This window comes from Prionailurus bengalensis, chromosome B1, assembly GCF_016509475.1.
Source record: "Prionailurus bengalensis isolate Pbe53 chromosome B1, Fcat_Pben_1.1_paternal_pri, whole genome shotgun sequence".
Classification (NCBI taxonomy): Eukaryota; Metazoa; Chordata; class Mammalia; order Carnivora; family Felidae; genus Prionailurus; species Prionailurus bengalensis.
The window spans coordinates 153,916,723-153,936,925 of NC_057344.1; the positions used below are offsets into that span (position 1 = coordinate 153,916,723).

At 34.3% G+C, this 20,203-nt stretch overlaps 1 protein-coding gene and 1 pseudogene across 1 annotated transcript in view; one reads left to right on the forward strand and one right to left on the reverse strand.

Annotated features, from left to right (window-relative positions):
- Positions 1-20,203, forward strand: part of TECRL (trans-2,3-enoyl-CoA reductase like) — a 99,633-nt gene that overhangs the window by 53,051 nt on the left and 26,379 nt on the right. The window contains exons 3-5 of the mRNA XM_043572583.1: positions 1,484-1,528; positions 6,746-6,849; positions 16,727-16,842. Coding sequence (XP_043428518.1) covers positions 1,484-1,528; positions 6,746-6,849; positions 16,727-16,842 — 265 coding nt within the window. The remainder of the gene's footprint in view (positions 1-1,483; positions 1,529-6,745; positions 6,850-16,726; positions 16,843-20,203) is intronic.
- LOC122467512 lies at positions 8,091-9,123 on the reverse strand (annotated as a pseudogene).

Below are 20,203 nucleotides of genomic sequence, written 5' to 3' on the forward strand. Positions count from 1 at the left end.
ACAGAGCATGATCGGGGGAGGGGCAGAGAGAGAGGGAGACACAGAATCGGAAACAGGCTCCAGGCTCTGAGCCATCAGCCCAGAGCCCGACGCGGGGCTCGAACTCCCGGACCGCGAGATCGTGACCTGGCTGAAGTCGGACGCTCAACCGACTGCGCCACCCAGGCGCCCCGCATTATTCATTTTTAAAAACTCCATTTAAATTCCATTTAGTTAGCATACGGTGTAATATTAGATTGACATGTACAATTTAGTGATTCAACACTTCCATACAACAGCTGGTATTCATCACTACAAGTACACTCCTTAATCCTCATCATCTATTTAACTCATCACTCTACCCCCTCTCCTCCCTGGCAACCATCAGTTTGTTATTTATAGTTAACAAGTCTATTGCTTGCTTTGCCTCCCTTTATTTTAGCTTATGATTGTTTTGTTTGTTAAATTCTACATAGGAGTGAAGTTATATGGTATTTGCCTTTCTCTGACTGACTTATTTTACTTAGCATGATACTCTTTAGCTCCATCCACATTGCTGTAAATGGAAATATTTCATTCTTTTTATGGTTGAATAATATTCCATTGTATGTATATACTACTTCTTCTTTACCCATTCATCAGTTGATGGACACTTGGGCTGTTTCCATAATCTGACTATAGTAGACAATGCTGTTAAATATAACATATCCATGTATCCCTTTGAATTAGTACTCTTGTATACTTTGGGTAAATACCTAGTGATGCAATTGCTGGATCATAGAGTTAAAGATGTAAATGTGATACCTGAAACCGTGAAAATCCGAGAAGAACACGGGCAGTAACCTCTTTGACATTAGCTGTAGCAACTTCTTTCTGGATATGTCTCCTGAGTCAAAAGAAACAAAAGCAATAATGAACTATTGGGACTTCATCAAGATAAAAAATTGCACAGGGAAGGAAACAATCAACAAAACTAAAAGGAAACCAGTGGAATGGGAGAAGATATTTGCAAATAACATATCTGATAAAGGATTTGTATTCAAAATATGTAAAGAACTTATCAAACTCAACACCCAAAGATGAATAATCCAAATGAAAAATGGTCAGAAGACATGAATAGACATTTTTCCAAAGAAGACATCGAGATGGCTAACAGACATTTGAAAAGATGCTCAACATCACTCATCATCAGAGAAATGCAAATCAAAACCACAATGAGATATCACTGCACATCACTCAGAATGGCTAAAATTAACAACTCAAGAAACAACAGGTGTTGCTGAAGATGTGGAGAAATGGGAACCCTCCTTGCACTGTTGGTGGGAATGCAAACTGATGCAGCCACTCTGGAGAACAATATGAAGTTTCCTCAAAAAAGTTAAAAATAGAACTACCCTATGACCCAGCGATTGCACTCTAAGTATTTATCCAAAGAAACTATTGGATTTTAAACTGTGTTGACACTTGTGTTGACAACTAAATGCTATTATTTTTCATTGAACAGGTCCGAAGTGGTACCCTTCTAGAGTTGGCCTGCAGCTAGAACGAGGTAAGAATCAAATTTCATTGATCTATTTATTTAATTTGGAATCCCTTTTCTCTCATCAATAGCTAATATTTATTTATCACTTACTAAATGACAGGCATTGTAATAAGTGCCGTAAATCAATTATATCAATTGATTCTCCCGACAAGCTAGTGCTCCATTTTTATGGATGAGGAATTTTAGTCTCAAGAAGATAATTTTCACATATTCACTGTCAACATGCATTGGATGCAGGATCTGAACTAACATCTTTCTATCTCTAAAAATTTTACTGCTTTTTTCTCTCATCCTACTACCTCCTAATAGGTTCTCAGGGATACTGGTCAGCAATTTCTTTTTCTCTCTTTTTTTTTCTTTTTCTTTCTTTATCTTATTTTCTACTTAAAGCAAAATGAATGAGGTAATGAGGAGCAGAAATGAATTAATTTTAGGGAAAATATTATATCCAGTATTAAGCCTCAAGTTTCTCAAACTGTCAAATCCTATTTTCCATTCAGAAAATTTATAAATAGATACACTTAAAAGTTAGCTCTCTTAAGAATCATTGTAATTAACATTAAATCAACTTGATCTTAAATTTGGACTTGTTCAATAAGAGCTGTTATAAGTTTTAGAAAATACTTACTTGAAGTCAATTATAGTAAATCTACAATACACATCTATTAAGGAATTTCAATCTATAATTATTTTACACTGTAATGAACAGCCTTCTTTTTTTCTTGCTTGTACTTTTGCTAATATTCAGGCCATCTTTTCTCTCATATTACCATTACTCAAGGACAAATGATGATTTCTTTGGATCTAAGCTGTCGTGTTTGCTTTCATTGTTTCTTAGACATTACACCTTTCTTTGAAACCTCTATGCTGAAAACATAGGAATACATGGTATTCTTGGAAGTCACACTTTCCTGATGGTCCCAAATTCTTCCAAGCTCAAATGTCCAAGACAAATTCCTAGAGTCTAAAAGAGAAGACTCATTATCTTGTTTATTTTTGCCTCTGCAGAGCCTAATATATGCCGAGCATATAAATGTAGTTCAACACATAGATGCTAAGTAATATAAAATTATATAGTGATATTGTTTTCTGAACTTGACTAGTATATAATGATGACTCTAGAATGCCACAGGCATCAATGTAAAATATAACTCAGTTTGAAGAACACTATAAGGAACTGGAATTTCTGTTAGTTCAACCTTCCTGGTGAATGTGACTTTTTACTTTCTCCTCACATGTATTTACTTGATTTCTCCTCACATACATTTACAGGGTATAATCTAAATGAAATATAGCCATTAAGTGTCCTTGAATAAAAGTATGATGTCATATTTGAAAAAAAGAGTCAATTAATTTAGCAGGTTAAGCAAGATATGGTAGAAAGAAGTTGTTTGAAGTAATGCAGAATTTTAAACCTTTTACTTAACTATCTATAGGATCTTTTCTTTTGTAAAGGGGAGCTAATAAAGAACCAAACTCATGGTTTGGTTTTTGTTTTATAAGTGTTGAATAAGATTATGTTTATAAAGCAGTATAATGGTTGGCATATGGTAGATGCTTTATCAATCAGTTATAGCTGATTGATGTTATAGCTATTAATATTAAGGAAATAAAACTTAACACTGAAACAAAGCAGGTCCTCAATATTTACTTATATTTCCTGCTAGAATATATTTGTCAGAATACTTGTACTGTGAGCAATGACATCATGTAAATTTAGTCTTTTACAGTTTCATCACACAAAAGACACCACAAACTAAACAAAATAATAAACATTGCTTTTTGTGGGCAAAAGAACAAATATTTATTTAGCTTGGGGATTGTGCTGAGCTGAGCTGGACTTGGCCTTACTTGTGTAGGTTCACTCATTCACCTGCCGTCAGCTGGTAGGTTCTTGGTGACTGGTTGGTCTAGGTTGCTCATAACTTCAGCCAATCAAATCCTCTCTACTCTATGTGGTTTCTCAGGCTTCAGTGGAATATCGTGAGCTTGTTCTCATGGTGGAATCAGGGGTACAAACAAATGAATACAAGAACTCAAGGACTGTTTAGGCCCAGGCTTGGAAGTGTCACATGATCTTTGCCCTACATTCTGTTAGCTAAAGTGAGTGACTAGGCTACCCTATATTCAAGGAAGTGGGGAAATGGACACCAAGTCTTAATAAGAGATACTAAAACTCATATTGCAAATAGTGCAGATATGGGAATGGTAAAGAACTCTGATTTCTGTAATAAATCTGTCATACAAATTGGTAACTAAAATGTGTTGTCTCTTCCTACCTTGATTAATATACTTAATAATGTTCTGGAAGCACAGAGTTAAATTTCCAAGTCTTAAAATTATTGGATTTCTACAATAGAAAGGTGAAGAGTTAGCCCTGTCCTTCCCATTGCTGGCTCCAATCATCTTCATCATCATTTTCAAAGCTTTATACAACAGCTTTGAAAAACCCCTAGGTACATACCCTAGATTCTGGTCCACTGTGGGAAGAAATGCCCAAGAAAGATGATTTGTTTAAATTAATTTGGGCAGGAAATTCAGGGGCCTTAAGTGGCAGAAGCATGATACAGACAGCATCAGCTCCTGTTTTAGGCATATTTTCTTGGCCCTACATATTCCTCTCCCTTTGGAAAACATACATAGACATAGAAGGCCAGGGGCAAAGTTCCTGGATTACTGAGTCTGAGTGGCATTATTAATGATATTCCTGGATTTTCTCGATTCCTTCTATTCAAATGTCATATTGATGGGACAACATTTTTAAAATATGCCAATAAAAATTAAAATAATAAAAAATATGCCAATGCTCTGTTCCTTGAAGTCATCAAGTGATACAGGAGTAGAAACAAATCCCCTCCTCAAAGGTGACAATACATAGATATATGTTGTAAAGATGTTTTCAGCATTTTTTTTGGTGTTACAAGGCTATCATATTCTTTTGTTCCAATTAACATTTCTTGTTGTCATACATGATTGTCAAGATATTATTGACCATTTTTATATCAGTCTTTACCTTGATCTATGTTGCATTAAATTCCTACTGCTGTGTAACAAATTAAAATTAACACTTATTTATTAGCTTGAAGATACAGTATGGCTGGCTTCTCTGCTCAGAATATCACAAAGCTGATCAAGGTATTGGTTGAGCTGAATTCTCATCTCAAGACTTCTAGAAAATTCTATTTCCGTCTTCATTCTTGTTTGAAGAATTCACGTTGTTTTGTTGTTGTATGACAGAGGTTCCTATTTCCTGGATAGTTGTCACATCCTATAGGCCATTTCAGTTCCTAGAGACTATTTGCATTCTTGCCATATGGCCCTCTCCATCTTCATTCCAGAAATCTTTCTAGTACTTTATTCCTAGTACTCTAGTACTTTGAACCCGAATTCCTTTCTGTTATCTATTCATGCAGATTTAAATAATACATGATTAGCTCAGACTCACTTGAATAATCTCGCTTATGAAGCCACATAACATAACCTGATCAAGGGAATGATAGCCTATTGTATTCATATTGGATTTATCAAATACAATATTTAAAATTAGTATATATCAATTATATATTTTATCTTACTTTAAGATACCTGTAATTACAAATCGTATTGGATTCTGAAAATAATCTAAAATAGTCATAAACTAACATTCAATGTGTCTTGCAAAAAAGAGTATGAAATAACACTTTTCCATGACTGAGGATAATATAAATCACAAATAGATTAGCATAAAGAATAATATAAACAAAACAACAACAATGGCAATAATAATTGCATTATACTTATGAGATTAGTCTAGCTCTAGTGTATTTTCTGTATAGTACATCTTTGAATAAAATAAATTATATTTACCATTATCTTTTTATGAACATTTAAGTCTTTACAATTGTTTTGCAATTATAAATAATTCTAATAAGAATATCTTTGTATATATCTTTTAGTACACACATGCCAGACTTATCTAGTGTTTATTATTAAGAAGGGAACATTTCCTTTACATGTCTTCTAAGACATCGGTTCTGTTTATTTTCCTCCTATTTCATGAGAAACTCCAAGTAATCTTTGCTGTATGTTTCTCTTATTACTTTGAAAGCCTGGAGTGCTAGAAACCTGTCTTAGTTTCCATTCTTTTTCCAAACTGAATACATAAATAATCTCATCAAGCAGCGTGGCTTTAAATGTTAATGACTTTCAAATATCTACAGACATACTTACCCAACTGCCTATTTGACAGCTCCTACCTGAATGTCTAATAAATATCACACACTTAACATGCCCTAACTTAAATCTTAATTTCCACCCCCAAATTATAATGCACCTAAATGCTCAGGCCAAAATCTAAGAGCTGTCTTTATTTCACTGATATACTCTCCTCTCAAGTTGAACCTGCTCTATGTTCAAAACAGATCTAAAATTGATGCATTTTTAACATTTCTATCAGTGCCATCTTAATCCAAAAAGTCCCCTGCATGGGGCACCTGGGTGGCTCAGTCAATTAAGCATCCGACTTTGGCTCAGGTCCTGATCTTGCAGTTCATGGGTTCAAGCTCAGCATTGGATTCTGTGTTGACAGCTCAGAGCCTGGAGCCTGCTTCAGATTCTGTCTCCCTCTCTCTCTGCCCCTCCACCGCTCATTCTCTCTCTCTCTCTCTCTCTCTTTCTCTCTCTCAAAAATAAAGATAAAAAAAAAGTCCCCTGCTTGATGAATTTGAATTCCTCCTAAGTAATCTTGCTTCCCCTTCCTCCCGGTTTCCACACAGCATCCATAGAGATCTTCTAAAACATATCATGTCACTCCACTAGTGCTTTGCGATGACCACTAAAATGTATTCACCCTAACTAATTTATCATATAATAAAAGCATTTAGAGAACAGTTGACATCTACGTCTACTGATACCTAAATTATACTATAAAAATACCTTGTATTAGATTTGATTATGATACTATCTAATATTACAGTTTCTCAGAACACAACAGGATAGTAGCAGATGGTGGTCTGAACTTTGTTTAGGTAGAGGTGGGAAACCACTGTACATTTGAAAAATTGCTGATATCGCTTATAAAATGGGTTTGTTCGCATTTTATTTTACTTTATATATTCATAATACATTGAAATTTCTATGTATAATTTATCCTTTGCTTTTACAGGTGTCACATTAAAAACTGTGTTTTTTTTAAATGACTACACCTTGAAATTGTATTAAATTACTATTTCCTTATTATTTAAGGTGGGCCCTTTTTGAAGGACTACATAACCATTCAAAGCATTGCAACTTCCTCCATTGTCACTCTCTATTTTACAGACCTAGGTCAACAGGTCAGTTGGACTACAGTAAGTATCAGTTTAAAATGCAATATACATATCCCACATTTCGATAGGACAATTGTTATTAAATAAATTCATAATGAAACTAAGTACTATACTGAATAGTATTTTAAGTTTTCCATGCTTACTAGGATTAGTGGCCAAAATTTTACACAAGAATTAGAGCAATGGAAATACATGATTGGAAAAACGAGGGCAAATTCTTTTTTTAAGTGTCAATCCACCCTAGGACTGATGGCCCTATTTCTGCTTCCTCTATGCTGTTAGTTAAATGGTGTTTCTTTGGCTCTTCCTTCTAGGAACCTGGGGATATGAAGACTTTTGATATTGGAAAGAGAGGAGATAGGATATTCAATAAAAAATGTTCTAAGGCAAGGGGAAGACATTTTGGAAAATCAGAATGAAGTAATAAGACATCTTTGAGTTAGGAGATTGTGGCATACTTTTGGTTCTCCTTGAAGGAGAAGCTTTCAAAGTGGTGGCAGCTGAATCCAATGGCATTATAAGAATGAAAACTATATTAAAAGACACGTAGGACTGGAGTGCCTGGTTGGCTCAGTCAGTTGAGCATATGACTTTGTTCGGCTCAGGTCATGATTTTACACTCGTGGGTTCCAGTCCCACATCAGGCTCTGTGCTGACAGCTCAGAGCCTCGAGCCTGCTTCAGATTCTGTGTCTCCTCTCTCTCTGACCCTCCCCTCTCCACACACTCTGTCTCTGTCTCTCAAAAATAAAAAAAAAAAAACATTAAAAAAATTTAAAAAATGTTTTTTAATTGTTTATTTTTTGAGAGACAGAGAGAGACAGAGTATGAGTGGAGGAAGGGCAGAGAGAAAGGAAGACAGAATCTGGAGCAGGCTCCAGGCTCTGAGTAAGCTGTCAGCACAGTGCCTGACTCTGGGCTCAAACTCGCAAACAGCGAGATCATGACCCCAGCCAAAGTCAGACACTTAGCCAACTGAGCCACCCAGGTGCCCCTAAAAAAAACATTTTAAAGACATGTAGGACTAAGAAACAGAGAACATACTTTAGCACTAGTTCACAAGCATTGAACTATTGATGAGTAGTGGAATAGATAGATGGAATAGCTTCAGTAGTAAGAGGAAATACTAGGGGATATTTAGTGATAGAGGCAGTAAAAGAGTTAATTTGATAAATAATTTTGATACTGATATACAAAGAATAGTACAATCATTCTATTTTTCTATTCAATTATTTTATATTTTTTAGAATTTTAAAGGTTTTCTGATTACACTCTATTCCGTATTTGTGATGTGACTGCATTTTTAATATTTTCTGTATTAAGATAGCTTTCCTTTTTACCATCAACAACAATCAACATTCAACATGATCGGCAGTGCTTTAAGTTTTCCCTTTAGAGTTAAACATTCTTTTTTTTTTCCAGAAGAATGTAGTTTGATATTTATTTAGTATAAAAGGTTTGTGCACAGTGTAACAAATACAGTTTTTAGAAATCTGTTTTCAAAATGTGGTGGTTGTTTATTTGGGTTTCATAGTCTTAATTACTTCATCCATTAGCTTTTTTACCTCTTTGTGTCTGCTAACCACTCGGTTCATACAGTCTGGAAGTTTAGCTCCATTCAGCCCACTTCCACCTGGTTTGTGAAGACAACATAGTTTTTTCCTTCCTCATCCATTACTACTGTTAAGGTTCTAGTTGCCAGATGTTCCTTCTCTCCAGTAGGGTCAACTATGAGCAGAGTGTCATCAAATACAGCAAAAGAAGTTGCAACTGGATGAGTTCTAATATTCACATAACTTTTCTTCTTTAAATTAACTTCTGCTAAGGCAGTTTCTTCATTTATAGTAACTTATGGTAGCTGTACACTTTTTTAAAGCTGCTAACAAAGCAAATGTACAGGCATCCAAGATGTTCCCATCATAGTCAAGGCAAATGATATCACAATACAGCACCCAAGAAAGCTTTCCTGGAGAAATGCATAAGTCCTCTTTTGAATTATCTGTGTTTCAATGGCATCTGCAATGAACTGGCTAGCCACTTGGACCTCTTGCCCAGGAGGTCCAGACCGCAATCTCGAGGAACACAGACGTGGTAGATCCACATTAGGAACAACATATCCTTTATCAGGGGCATCCGTTGGTGGTGCTGCAAATTCTGCCTTAATTCCACAAATTAGTGTAGTATTTCCCAGCTTCACTAACGTGGAACCATCTGCAGTACTAATTGAACCAATGTTGACACTTGTGGTTCTGAATTCACCAAGTTCTCCATCTGGACGGCAGTGCTCATTCAATTTTCAAAGTTATTCCAAACACAGGACAATTTATTCATTATTATTAATCCTCAAATAGAGAAATTCAAGTTTGCATTTATTACTTACAATATTGTCACATCTTTTGCTTTTCTAACAATCTCTCCTTTAATATATATTATTCCTAAATTTAGATCATTATTTATATTTTAGTGTTATTGGTTAAATAGTTGCTTTAGTTTTCAAAGTTTGTTGATTCAGCTTTGAGTACTAATTTGTTGTACAAAAACACTGTTTAGAATATTCTGAATCCTTGTGAAGTATAGGATTCAGAATATTTATAAAAGAACCTATTAATGCATGCATTATGTAAGCAAAGGGTTTAATACTTAAATGTGTTATCAACAGACCTTTACTAAAGGAGATTTTAGACAAGCAGATTCTGATCTTCAAAGGTTAAAATATTCATAGTCTTTGTCCACATTTATGATAAAAAGGGAATTCTGTCTACAGAAGTTGTGTCAAGCCGAGTGGCATTAGTGGTGAGTTCATTAAAAATTCCAGCTGCATCATTTGGATAAGCACTGAGCGGAGAAAGTGCTAAGGTGGAATTCTAGGACAATTGTACTAGAAAATTATAGCTTATTTGAGAGGAAAGTCATTTAGGTGACAAAGAGAACTCTGGAAATAGGATGAATATTTTTAAATCAACCCTATGGTTCACATAATCTTTTGCTCCAAATGAGTCAGTCCTATTAAATGCTAAAAATATACACATTACATTGCAATCACACCCACTTTATATCAAGTAAATTATACAATAAAAGCAATATTTTACTGCACCTAACATTCTTATACATTTATAAAACATTAAAATGTGCTCCTATAATAAAGGCATTATCATAGGGTTAGGTTTTGTTTTTGTTTTTTGGTTTTTTTAGAAACAGTCTCTTTACAAGGTCAAAATTAAGATTTTAATAATATTTTTCATCAAGTAAGAGTGTGCTGTCACAGATTATTGAGAAAATATTTGCCTCATTGAACTTATTGAAAGACTTAGGATAAAATATTAATATAATAATCCTCATTATATAGATCCGATTAACTAAATATCAAATTCACTTGTCACCATTTTTATGTTCATTCGTGTCTGTGCCTATACTTCTGTGTAATTTATCTCTTGGGAAGATTCAAGTATCTAAAACCACAATCAGATACAGAATTGTTCCATTGCCACAAGGAACTCTCTCATATTATCCCTCTATGTTTATACACTCTTTTCCCTAACCTGGAGCAACTACTGACCTGTTTTTCATTTCTATATTTTTGTCATGTGTCAAATGTTATAAACAGAATTAAACAGGTTCTTTTGTTAGATTGATGTTTAATTTTCTCTAAGTATAGTGCCTTTGGGATCCATTCTATCTGTTGCATATATCAATACTCAGTTTTTTTTTTTTTTATTTTGAGTAGTATTTGGTTGTATGAATGTAGTAATTTGTTTATCTATTCACCCACTGATGGACATTTGGGTGCTTTCAATATTTTGCTCTTACAAATAAAGCTGTTATCTATATTTGTGTAGGTATGTGTATAAACATAAGTTTTCATTTATTTAGCACATACTTTTGAGTTTCAAAATTATCTTTTATATTCTAGATAAAGTCCTTTGCTAAGTGTCTTGCAAATATTTTCAGTTTTTAGTTTGTCTTTTCAGTCCCTTAAATTTTTTTTTTCTTCAACGTTTTTATTTATTTTTGGGACAGAGAGAGACAGAGCATGAATGGGGGAGGGGCAGAGAGAGGGAGACACAGAATCAGAAACAGGCTCCAGGCTCCGAGCCATCAGCCCAGAGCCTGATGCGGGGTTCGAACTCCCGGACCGCGAGATCGTGACCTGGCTGAAGTCGGACGCTTAACCGACTGCGCCACCCAGGCGCCCCTCTTTTCAGTCCCTTAATGAGATTTTCTTTTTCTTTGCAAAATGTTTTCAATTTTAATGCAGTTTAAGTTGTCAATGATTTAAAGATCTTGTCTTTGCTGTCATAGGAAAGAACCCTTTGTCTTGCCCTAGGTCTGGGAGCTTTCTTTTATATTTTCTTCTAGTGGTATAATAGTTTAATGTTTTACATTTTAATCATAGTCTATTTTTATTATAAAGGATATTGAATTTTATCACCAAACTTAATATTTTCTTTCAATTTGTTTCACGTGTTCTACAATCCTTTTGTTTTGTTTTTATTTTCCTTGCTCCATTTGGAATTAATTGTCATACTTTATTGTTTATTAGCCTCGCTGTTATTTTGGTTTCTTTTTTACTAACTCTACTGGTTACCCAAGAGATTATAATGTATATCTTTAAGATATTGAACACTCATATACATTGTTGAATTTAGGTTTGCTGATGTGAAGATATTTCATAGATAATTGAATGACTTTATGATATTTGAGCTCTTCCTGACTCATCTTCTATTGTTGTGATATATTTTAATTTTCTAGGTACTTTTAAGTAAAAATCCACAACTATAAATATTTTTTAAATTTTTAATGTTTATTTATTTTTGAGAGACAGAGAGAGAAACAGAGTGCTAAGGGGTGAGGAGCAGAGAGAGAAAGAGATACAGAATCGGAAGCAGGCTCCAGGTTCTTAGCTGTCAGCATAGGGCCTAACAGGAGGCTTGAACTCCCAAACCATGAGTTCATGACTTTAGCCAAAGTTGGATACTTAACCAACTGAGCCACCCAAGCACACCCCAACTACTATAATTTTATATGGCCAATATTTATTTAGATTTATCAGTTTCACTGTAATTTAGTTAGTACCTCTAATGCTGCTCTTATAACTGTGATCATTATCATTCTTCCTGAAGAATATCTTTAGTAATTTACTCTAGTTCTGTCATATTCATTCTAAATATATTCATTTAACATTTATTCTGGAAAATACTTTTTACGGGAAAAAATAATTCCATATTGGCAGTTATATTTGCCTTCATTTCACAAAATTTCATTATTTTGATATTTGACTCCCTTGTTTCTAAAAGTCCACTACAGTCTTCTGAAATTAATGTGCCTTTTCTCTGGCTCATATGAAATTTGTCTTTTGTTTGATTATCACTGTCGGAAAATGATACGGTTATGATTGTTTCTGTTTATCCTGCTTTGGGTTTAGAGTGTAACCTGAGTCTTCTGTTTTGTATAAATATTTCATTTGAAAATTATCATAATCTCTTTAACAGTTGGTTTTCCATTATTCTCTTTGTATTCTCCTGGGACACACACCCATTTCCATATTTTTCTTCTCAGAGGTTTCAACTATCTGCTAAAATTCTCAACTTTGGTTTTTATTTCTTTGAACATACAAAGATCATTTTTTAAATGTATGTGTCTGATAATTCTGTTATGTGGATATTCAGTTTATCTGTTTCGAATCTGCTGTTTCTTTGGATTTGATTACATGTCTTTTTTTTATTAAAATTTTTTTAACGTTTATTTATTTTTGAGACAGAGAGAGACAGAGCATGAACGGGGGAGGGGCAGAGAGAGAGTGAGATGCAGAATCAGAAGCAGGCTCCAGGCTCTGAGCCATCAGCCCAGAGCCCAACGCGGGGCTCAAACTCCCGGACCGTGAGATCATGACCTGAGCTGAAGTCAGATGCTTAACTGACTGAGCCACCCAGGCACCCCTGATTACATGTCTTTACTCCTGTTACACCCTTACATTTCTGACCTAGTGCAAAAAAATGTGTATGAAAAACTTCTAAAGATAACTTGAGGCATAGAATGATATTAACTTCTTTTCAAAGTGACTTATTTTCCTGCAGAAGGACTAATGACGTTATTTGGTCTAGGTCATCTTAATCCAATTGATGATTGAAATGATCTCAGGCTGAGCTCTAGCACCTATAAAGACAGATCTACTCCTGCTTCATCGTTGTTCCTAGGGTGTAACTCTTCTAGGTCTCAACCTAAAACCTGGAGATTTTATAAGGCTCTCTGTCTTTGAAAAATGCCAACCAACAATTTTTGTCCTTCCATTCTCCGGCACCCTCAAAAAATTTATAGTCTTCTTTCCAGGGTGCTATCAGACTTCATATCCTAAGGGCTCCTGGATGGTTCAGTCGGTTAAGCAGCTGACTTCGGCTCAGGTCGTGATCTCATGGTTCATGGGTTCAAACCCCTCATAGGGCTCTGTGCTGCCAGCTCAGAGGCTGGAGTCTGCTTCAGATTCTCTGTATCCCCCTCTCTGCCCCTCCCAGTCTCTCCCTCTCTCTCTTTCTCTAAAAAATAAACATTTAAAAACAAAACAAAACAAAAAGACATATCCTCACATCCTAGATTCAATCACTATTCCAGAGTCCTGATTAAAATATCTTGGCTTTCTAATTATTTAATGACTCAGTAGCTCTTTGAACACTGAAAAATATTTTGATCAATTTATCTTGCTGATCTCATTATAGTGTTTATTTGAATAACTTAGAATAAAACTCTCCATTACATATTATTCATATAATGGTTAAATTAAGAGAAAAACTTCTTTAAGTATTATATTAGCTTCAATACTTCTCATTCAGTAAAAAGTGATATTACTATTGGGAAATGCTCTCATAATTTTAATAGCTCTCCCATCATTAGAAGGTTAAGGTCAACACTACTTTATTTTGTCAGTAATTTTCAACAACTATGAAATGTGCAATTTATTTTGTTTTCAACTATCAACTGAATTTTTTTTTTAAGTTTATTTATTTGTGAGACAGAGAAAGACAGAGCATGAACGGGGGAGGGTCAGAGAGAGGGAGACACAGAATCCGAAACAGGCTCCAGGCTCTGAGCTGTCAGCACAGAGCCCGACGCGGGCCTCGAACTTCCAGACGGCGAGATCATGACCTGAGCGGAAGTTGGCCGCTTAACCGACTGAGCCACCCAGGCGCCCCTCAACTGAAATTTAAAAAAAAGATATGAAGTCCACAGTATCCTAATAATAATAGGACTAAAAAGTTTTTTTTTCAAGAGAGAATGAAATGCATTAAGCATAATCTAAGCACAAAGATTCTAATCAATTTGCAACAATTGCAGCTGTGTGTTTCAATTTATATTTCTAAAACAGCTTATTGTCTTCCTCCTTTTTCAATTTAGACATATCCCAAGTTGAATATTCCACATAAGTTCCAAAAACAAATCTCAATTACCTAGCTTTCCTAGTATCATTGAATTTTACATTTTGAGTCATACATTAGTTCAATACAGTGAATGAACATTCTATAAAGCAAAAGCAAGAAAATGATATTGGAAACAAGTTGGAATTTAAAAGTAGTGTGTGTGTGTGTGTGTGTGTGCGTGCGTGCGTGTGTGTGTCTTCAAAGTAAAAAAAAAAGATATCTGCTTATTTTGAATATATAATTTCCACTAAATTTTGGTTTATAGTGGACTTCCTAGTCTTTGTAAATTCATCTGATTTGCTTGGCCTTATAAGCAGCACATTTATTTGTTTCTTTGGCTTTGGTTTTGAATTGGTCTTGTTTAGTAGGAGAAGAAAAAATCCTTTTTCAGAAGTGTGTCTAATTATTATTTTTCTCTATCTGGCTCTTTATTTATTCTGAAACTACTTTTTTATTACTTTCTAGGTTTAATAAAACACCTCTCTTCCTTTTTTTTCTACTTGCACCCAAATAGACTTTTTTTTTAAATGCATTGTCCAAAAATTATTCTTGTCATTCTCTAATGCTTTCAGGTCAGGGTACACAGCCTTCATACTTTGGTACTATTTTAACCCCCATGTTTCAGGTGCACAATATTTGTGATAAAATATTAGGCGTCCTAGAACATATTACTGTAAGCTAGCAGATTCTCCTGATTTATTTTTAGGGTATGATGGAGATAAAACTGTAGTTTAATTTCCTGATTCAAAGAAACTTCATATTTGTGATAGCATTTTTATTAACTTAATAAAGAGTGACATATGATCAAGGTTAACTATTGTAAATAACATTTTTCATTACTGATATATTACTGGAAGACTTGCTCAAAATTGACCTGACTAGATCAGATGGCATTGAAATAAATATTTTGAATATTTTGTTTTAATAGAACAATTATTCTAATTATTCTTGAATATTAACGAGACTCTATTATCAGACATTCAAAAGTGGTAAACATTTTTTTCTTTACATTTGAATAATCAGGCATGTTGTATGCCATAAATTAATATGAAGTCCATCAGTAAAGGGTTTGCTTGATACTGAATTTGTCAGATGTTGCATGTTACCCTCATATAAAAGTCTTTTTTGGCTAATGAGATGATAAATACTGTTAAATGAAAAAAAATCTAAACAAACCTACATATATAAATATTTATACATATTTAAATATTTATATATGTATATATAGTTCTATATATAATTATGAACATATATCATATTATAAAGATGCAGTTACATAAAATTCTCACAAGAGATAACAACATAATTTTCAATCAATGTGCACACCTGTATATTTGAGTAAAATATGTGCAGCTTTACATTTTCTTTCTTAGAAAATGATGAAAATTGGCAAAGACAAAGCAAAGCAGTAATGGCAGTTGAATTTATCATTGTCATGTTTGTATCCTTTCTCTTTGAACACTCAGAGGTAAATTATTTTCCTTTTTCTCTCTGAAATTCCAGAGTGACTTTAATCTTGTTTTAGCATCAAAACAAAACCAAATAATGGACAGTTATAAGATTTAGAAAACTATCAGAAAAATAGTCAGCTGGTGAAACTTCATGCAATCAAACAGCCTTGTTTCCACTTATCTTTCCAAATCTTATGATTATTTCTCTATAGATCAGATATCTCTCTCCACATATATGGTTGACTCTCAGTTTCAGAATTCAGAAGGCAATCCTTTTAACTACCTACTTAGACTCATTAGAATCAAGGTCTAAAATTTCCAAAAGAGAGAACTAAATTATTTCTATTTGAATCAGTGTCAAATCAATTGAATTCAAGATGACACAGCCATATAAAGATTTAAAAAAAAAAGATAGATACTGTAGCCAATTCCATTCAGTGACAGAGACAGTTTACATAGAAGATGGAATGTATTTGGGACTGAGGAGACACAAAGAAATAGGTTTATAATGGTTTGATTAGTTAAATAAAAACTCCTTTGTGAAGAAATCATTACATTAAATTCAACATTTTTATTTTATTATTATTTTTTTAATGTTTATTTATTTTTGAGAGAAAGAGAGAGAGAGACAGAGTGTGAGCAGGAGAGGGGCAGAGAGAGAGGGAGACATAGAATCTGAAGTGGGCTCCAGGCTCTGAGCTGTCAGCACAGATCCCGATGCGGGGCTCGAACCCACGAGCTGTGAGATCATGACCTGAGCCAAAGTCGGACACCCAACCGACTGAGCCAGCCAGGTGCCCCAATATTTTTATTTGAAATTCACCATTGATAATTGTTCTTTCCTTAAGTCTTGACTAGTTCTTCCAAGGAAGACCTCTTGTTAATTTTGTTAGCACACAGTCTAATACATTTTAAATAATAATGCTACCTATCCAATTTACCAGTTCATTCAGTAGGCTGCCGGTGGACATGCTTATTATGTTTACATGGAAATCTTAATAAAATTCTATTATTTTTTATTTATATCACCTTCTTTCAGGTATTTTTGGCTGAATACACAGGACCTTTGCTGATATATCTCCTCTTTTATTTGAGGATCCCATACATATATGACATGAAAGAGAGCTCTAGAAGATTGCGCCACCCAGTGGTACAGTAAGTAATACGTATCATATCTATAGGTTAGGAGGAGATAAAACTAGCACACAGATATTAAGGTTGTTTATAAGCTCAAAGAGGATGACAGTTATAGAAATATATTTTAAGTAACTTTAAATAATGTATACACACCAACTTGCAAATTTATATACAAAGAACTATTAAATATACCTTAAAGTGGAGGTAGTATAAGTTCATAATGATCACAGTAGGAGAAATCTGGACATTTAAAAATATCACAAAAAGGTTAAGATTATAAAGTTGAGAGGTCATATATAGGGCTGAAGATGTAATAGTAAATAAAATATAATAAAATACATACTTCTCTAAAAATATGGGCAAAATTTGTAGGAAAGAAACAATGACACTTAAATAGGAAAAAATAGGTTTACTTTTTTTTTAATATTCGTTTATTATTTTGAGAGAAAGACAGAACCCGAGTGGGGGAGGGGCAGACAGAGGGGGAGACACAATCTGAAGCAAGCTCCAGGCCATGAGCTGTCAGCACAGAGCCCAACACGGGGGCTCAAACCCACGGACTGTGAGATCATGACCTGAGCCACTTAGACACTTAACTAAGCCACCCAGGCACTCCCCCCAAAAAAGTTTTATAAGTTACCTTTAGTTGGTCAAAATCCAAAATTAAATTTTACTTTAAAGTGAAAAGTAAAAATAAGGTACACAAAAGGATGAGGGCAGTTATCAAAGCAGAATATATAACATACTGTGAAAATAATCTTTGTCTCTCTGTTTCTCTGTCTCTGTCTGTCTCTGTATTTCTCTCAGCTTACTACCAAATTAAAGAGAAAGAATAATTATTCAAGATGCTAAACTGAGATGTAGTGTTAGCAATTTGTTAAGAAAAAAAAAAGAACCTGATTTAATGACTAAACTCTAAGTGAAATAAGGAACAAAATTTAAGGAAAGCCTAAATTCAGGGGAGCCTGGGTGGCTCGGTCATTTGAGCATCTGACTCGTAATTTCGGTTCAGGTCATGATCTCACAGTTTGTGAGATCGAGCACCACCTGGGGCTCTGCTCTGACAGCGTGAAGCCTGGTTGGGATCCTTTCTCTCCCTCTCTCTGTTCTTGCCCAACTCACACATGCTCTCCCTTTCTCTCTCTCTCCCTTTCTCTCTCTCTGTCTCAAAATAAATCAACTTAAAAAAAATAAGCAAAATTTAGGTCATAGGAATACTAGAAGATAGAGAGTGATTTCACTTCTGACTTTCTTATCTCAAATCAAGCTTTCCCTTACCCTTAATTTCTGTGCCACAGCCACACTGGTCTTTCTTGTCCTGATACCTACCATGTTCCCTTTCTCACAAGGACATTTACACATGCTATCCCTCTTGTCCCATCCCAATTACTTATTTCTTCTTTCTTATTTAAACTTCAAAAAAAGTTCAGTATTTCTTACTCTGGGTGGCCATTCCTATTCTTTGTATGACAAGCATGCTACTGAAATGTTCTTCCTTTATGCAATTTATTACTTTAAAATTATATGTTCACATAATCGCTTGTTTGTATCTTTCCCTCTACAAAGTTCTATGATGGGTCTACTTTCATGTTCAGTTTAGCTTCACTGTTTAACATGACCTGGTTTACAAGAAGTACTCAGTAAAAGTGTTTTTGAATGATTAGAAGGATGAATCAATTACAAACATATTTATTTTACATTGGGCAGTTTTAGATTATAAAAGAGAAGAACCTAACTTGGATGGGAGTTCTGAGCTGGCTTTTCTAAGAAAGTGGCATATCAACCATTTTCTTTGTTTTCTGGAAGGATGAGTCAGATTTTAACTAGCAAATCTTCATGTGGAAATTATTTGTGGTACAAAGAAATTTGGTGTTTGTAGGAGTAGAAAAATAAGTGAACTAATTTCACCATGGCTTGAACTAAAATTTCTTATTTAGTGATCTGCTACATAGCTGGGCATAACCTCACTTTATGCTTTCTTATAAAATGGAAAATTTTCTCACTCAAGGATTTATAGAAATACTCCTAACAAAGAACCAACAAGGTAGGAAAGATACTGATTCCCTCATCAATCCTTTAAACTCATAAGACATCTTCCTAAATTAGAACTTCACTTTTGTTTTTCTTACTGTCTAGAAAGCTCTGCCCCCAGATATCCACACTTGTTTTCTCACTTCTCACAGAATTCGTCTGTTATTCATAGATATACGCACATAGAACATGCCCCTCTCCTGATAGATGCAAACTTATATTTTTATGAATTAATGAATAATAATAAATTCCCTGGGATTTAGCCAGGTTGATTTGTGTTTGTTTTCCCTAAAGTCACTGATATCATTAACCAGAAATCATTAATTCATTTTGTTAAAATAAACTCCCGGGGAGACTCAATGTTTGATTTTACATAGAGTAAATGACATGATCTTTATGTTCAAACTTTATTGGCTTAAATATGCAATTCTTGATCCATATTGATTATCTTGAATAGAAGTCAGTTTTTGAAATTTATGATTTTAACAAATGCAGTACAGATTTTAATGGAAATATATTTTAAGCATAAGCAAGAATATATATTTCTGTAAATCACATCTGACATTTACTTTTAAAATAATAGTTTTAGGGGCGCCTGGGTGGCTGAGTCGGTTAAGCGGCCGACTTCAGCTCAGGTCATGATCTCACGGTCAGTGAGTTCAAGCCCCGCGTCGGGCTCTGTGCTGACAGCTCAGAGCCTGGAGCCTGTTTCAGATTCTGTGTCTCCCTCTCTCTGACCCTCCCCCGTTCATACTCTGTCTCTCTCTGTCTCAAAAATAAATAAACGTTAAAAAAAAATTTAAAAAAATAAAATAAAATAATAGTTTTATAAATGGCAAGAGAGATGTTAACTTAGAACAACAGCAACAAAACAAATACTCAAAGAGATAAAAAAGACATTACAATTTGTTAGGTAGGCAAAAACCAAACATAAAACCAACTAAACAAAACAAAAAAGCTGTCCTGACTCCATAAAAAATGAAGTTCAAACTTTTTCAATGTGTGGTTCTTGTTGAAGGAAAACCAAACAATGAAAAAGTTATTCTGAATATTATAAATGTCAAATGAAGTCTAAGTAGGTTTTGGATACTTTTAAAACTTGTAAATTTTCCCCTCTGAAACCCATTAGTTTGTTCTCTGTATTTACAGGTTTGATTCTGCTTTTTGTGTGTTTGTTTATTCATTTGTTTTGTTGTGTTTTTGTTTTCATTTATTTTTTTTTTAAGATTCCACAGAGTGAAATCATGTGGTATTTGTTTTTCCCAATCTGACTTATTTCACTTAGCATAATAGCCTAAGTCTATCCATGTAGTAGCAAGTGGCAGAGGGGAAGGGGAGAAAGCAGGGG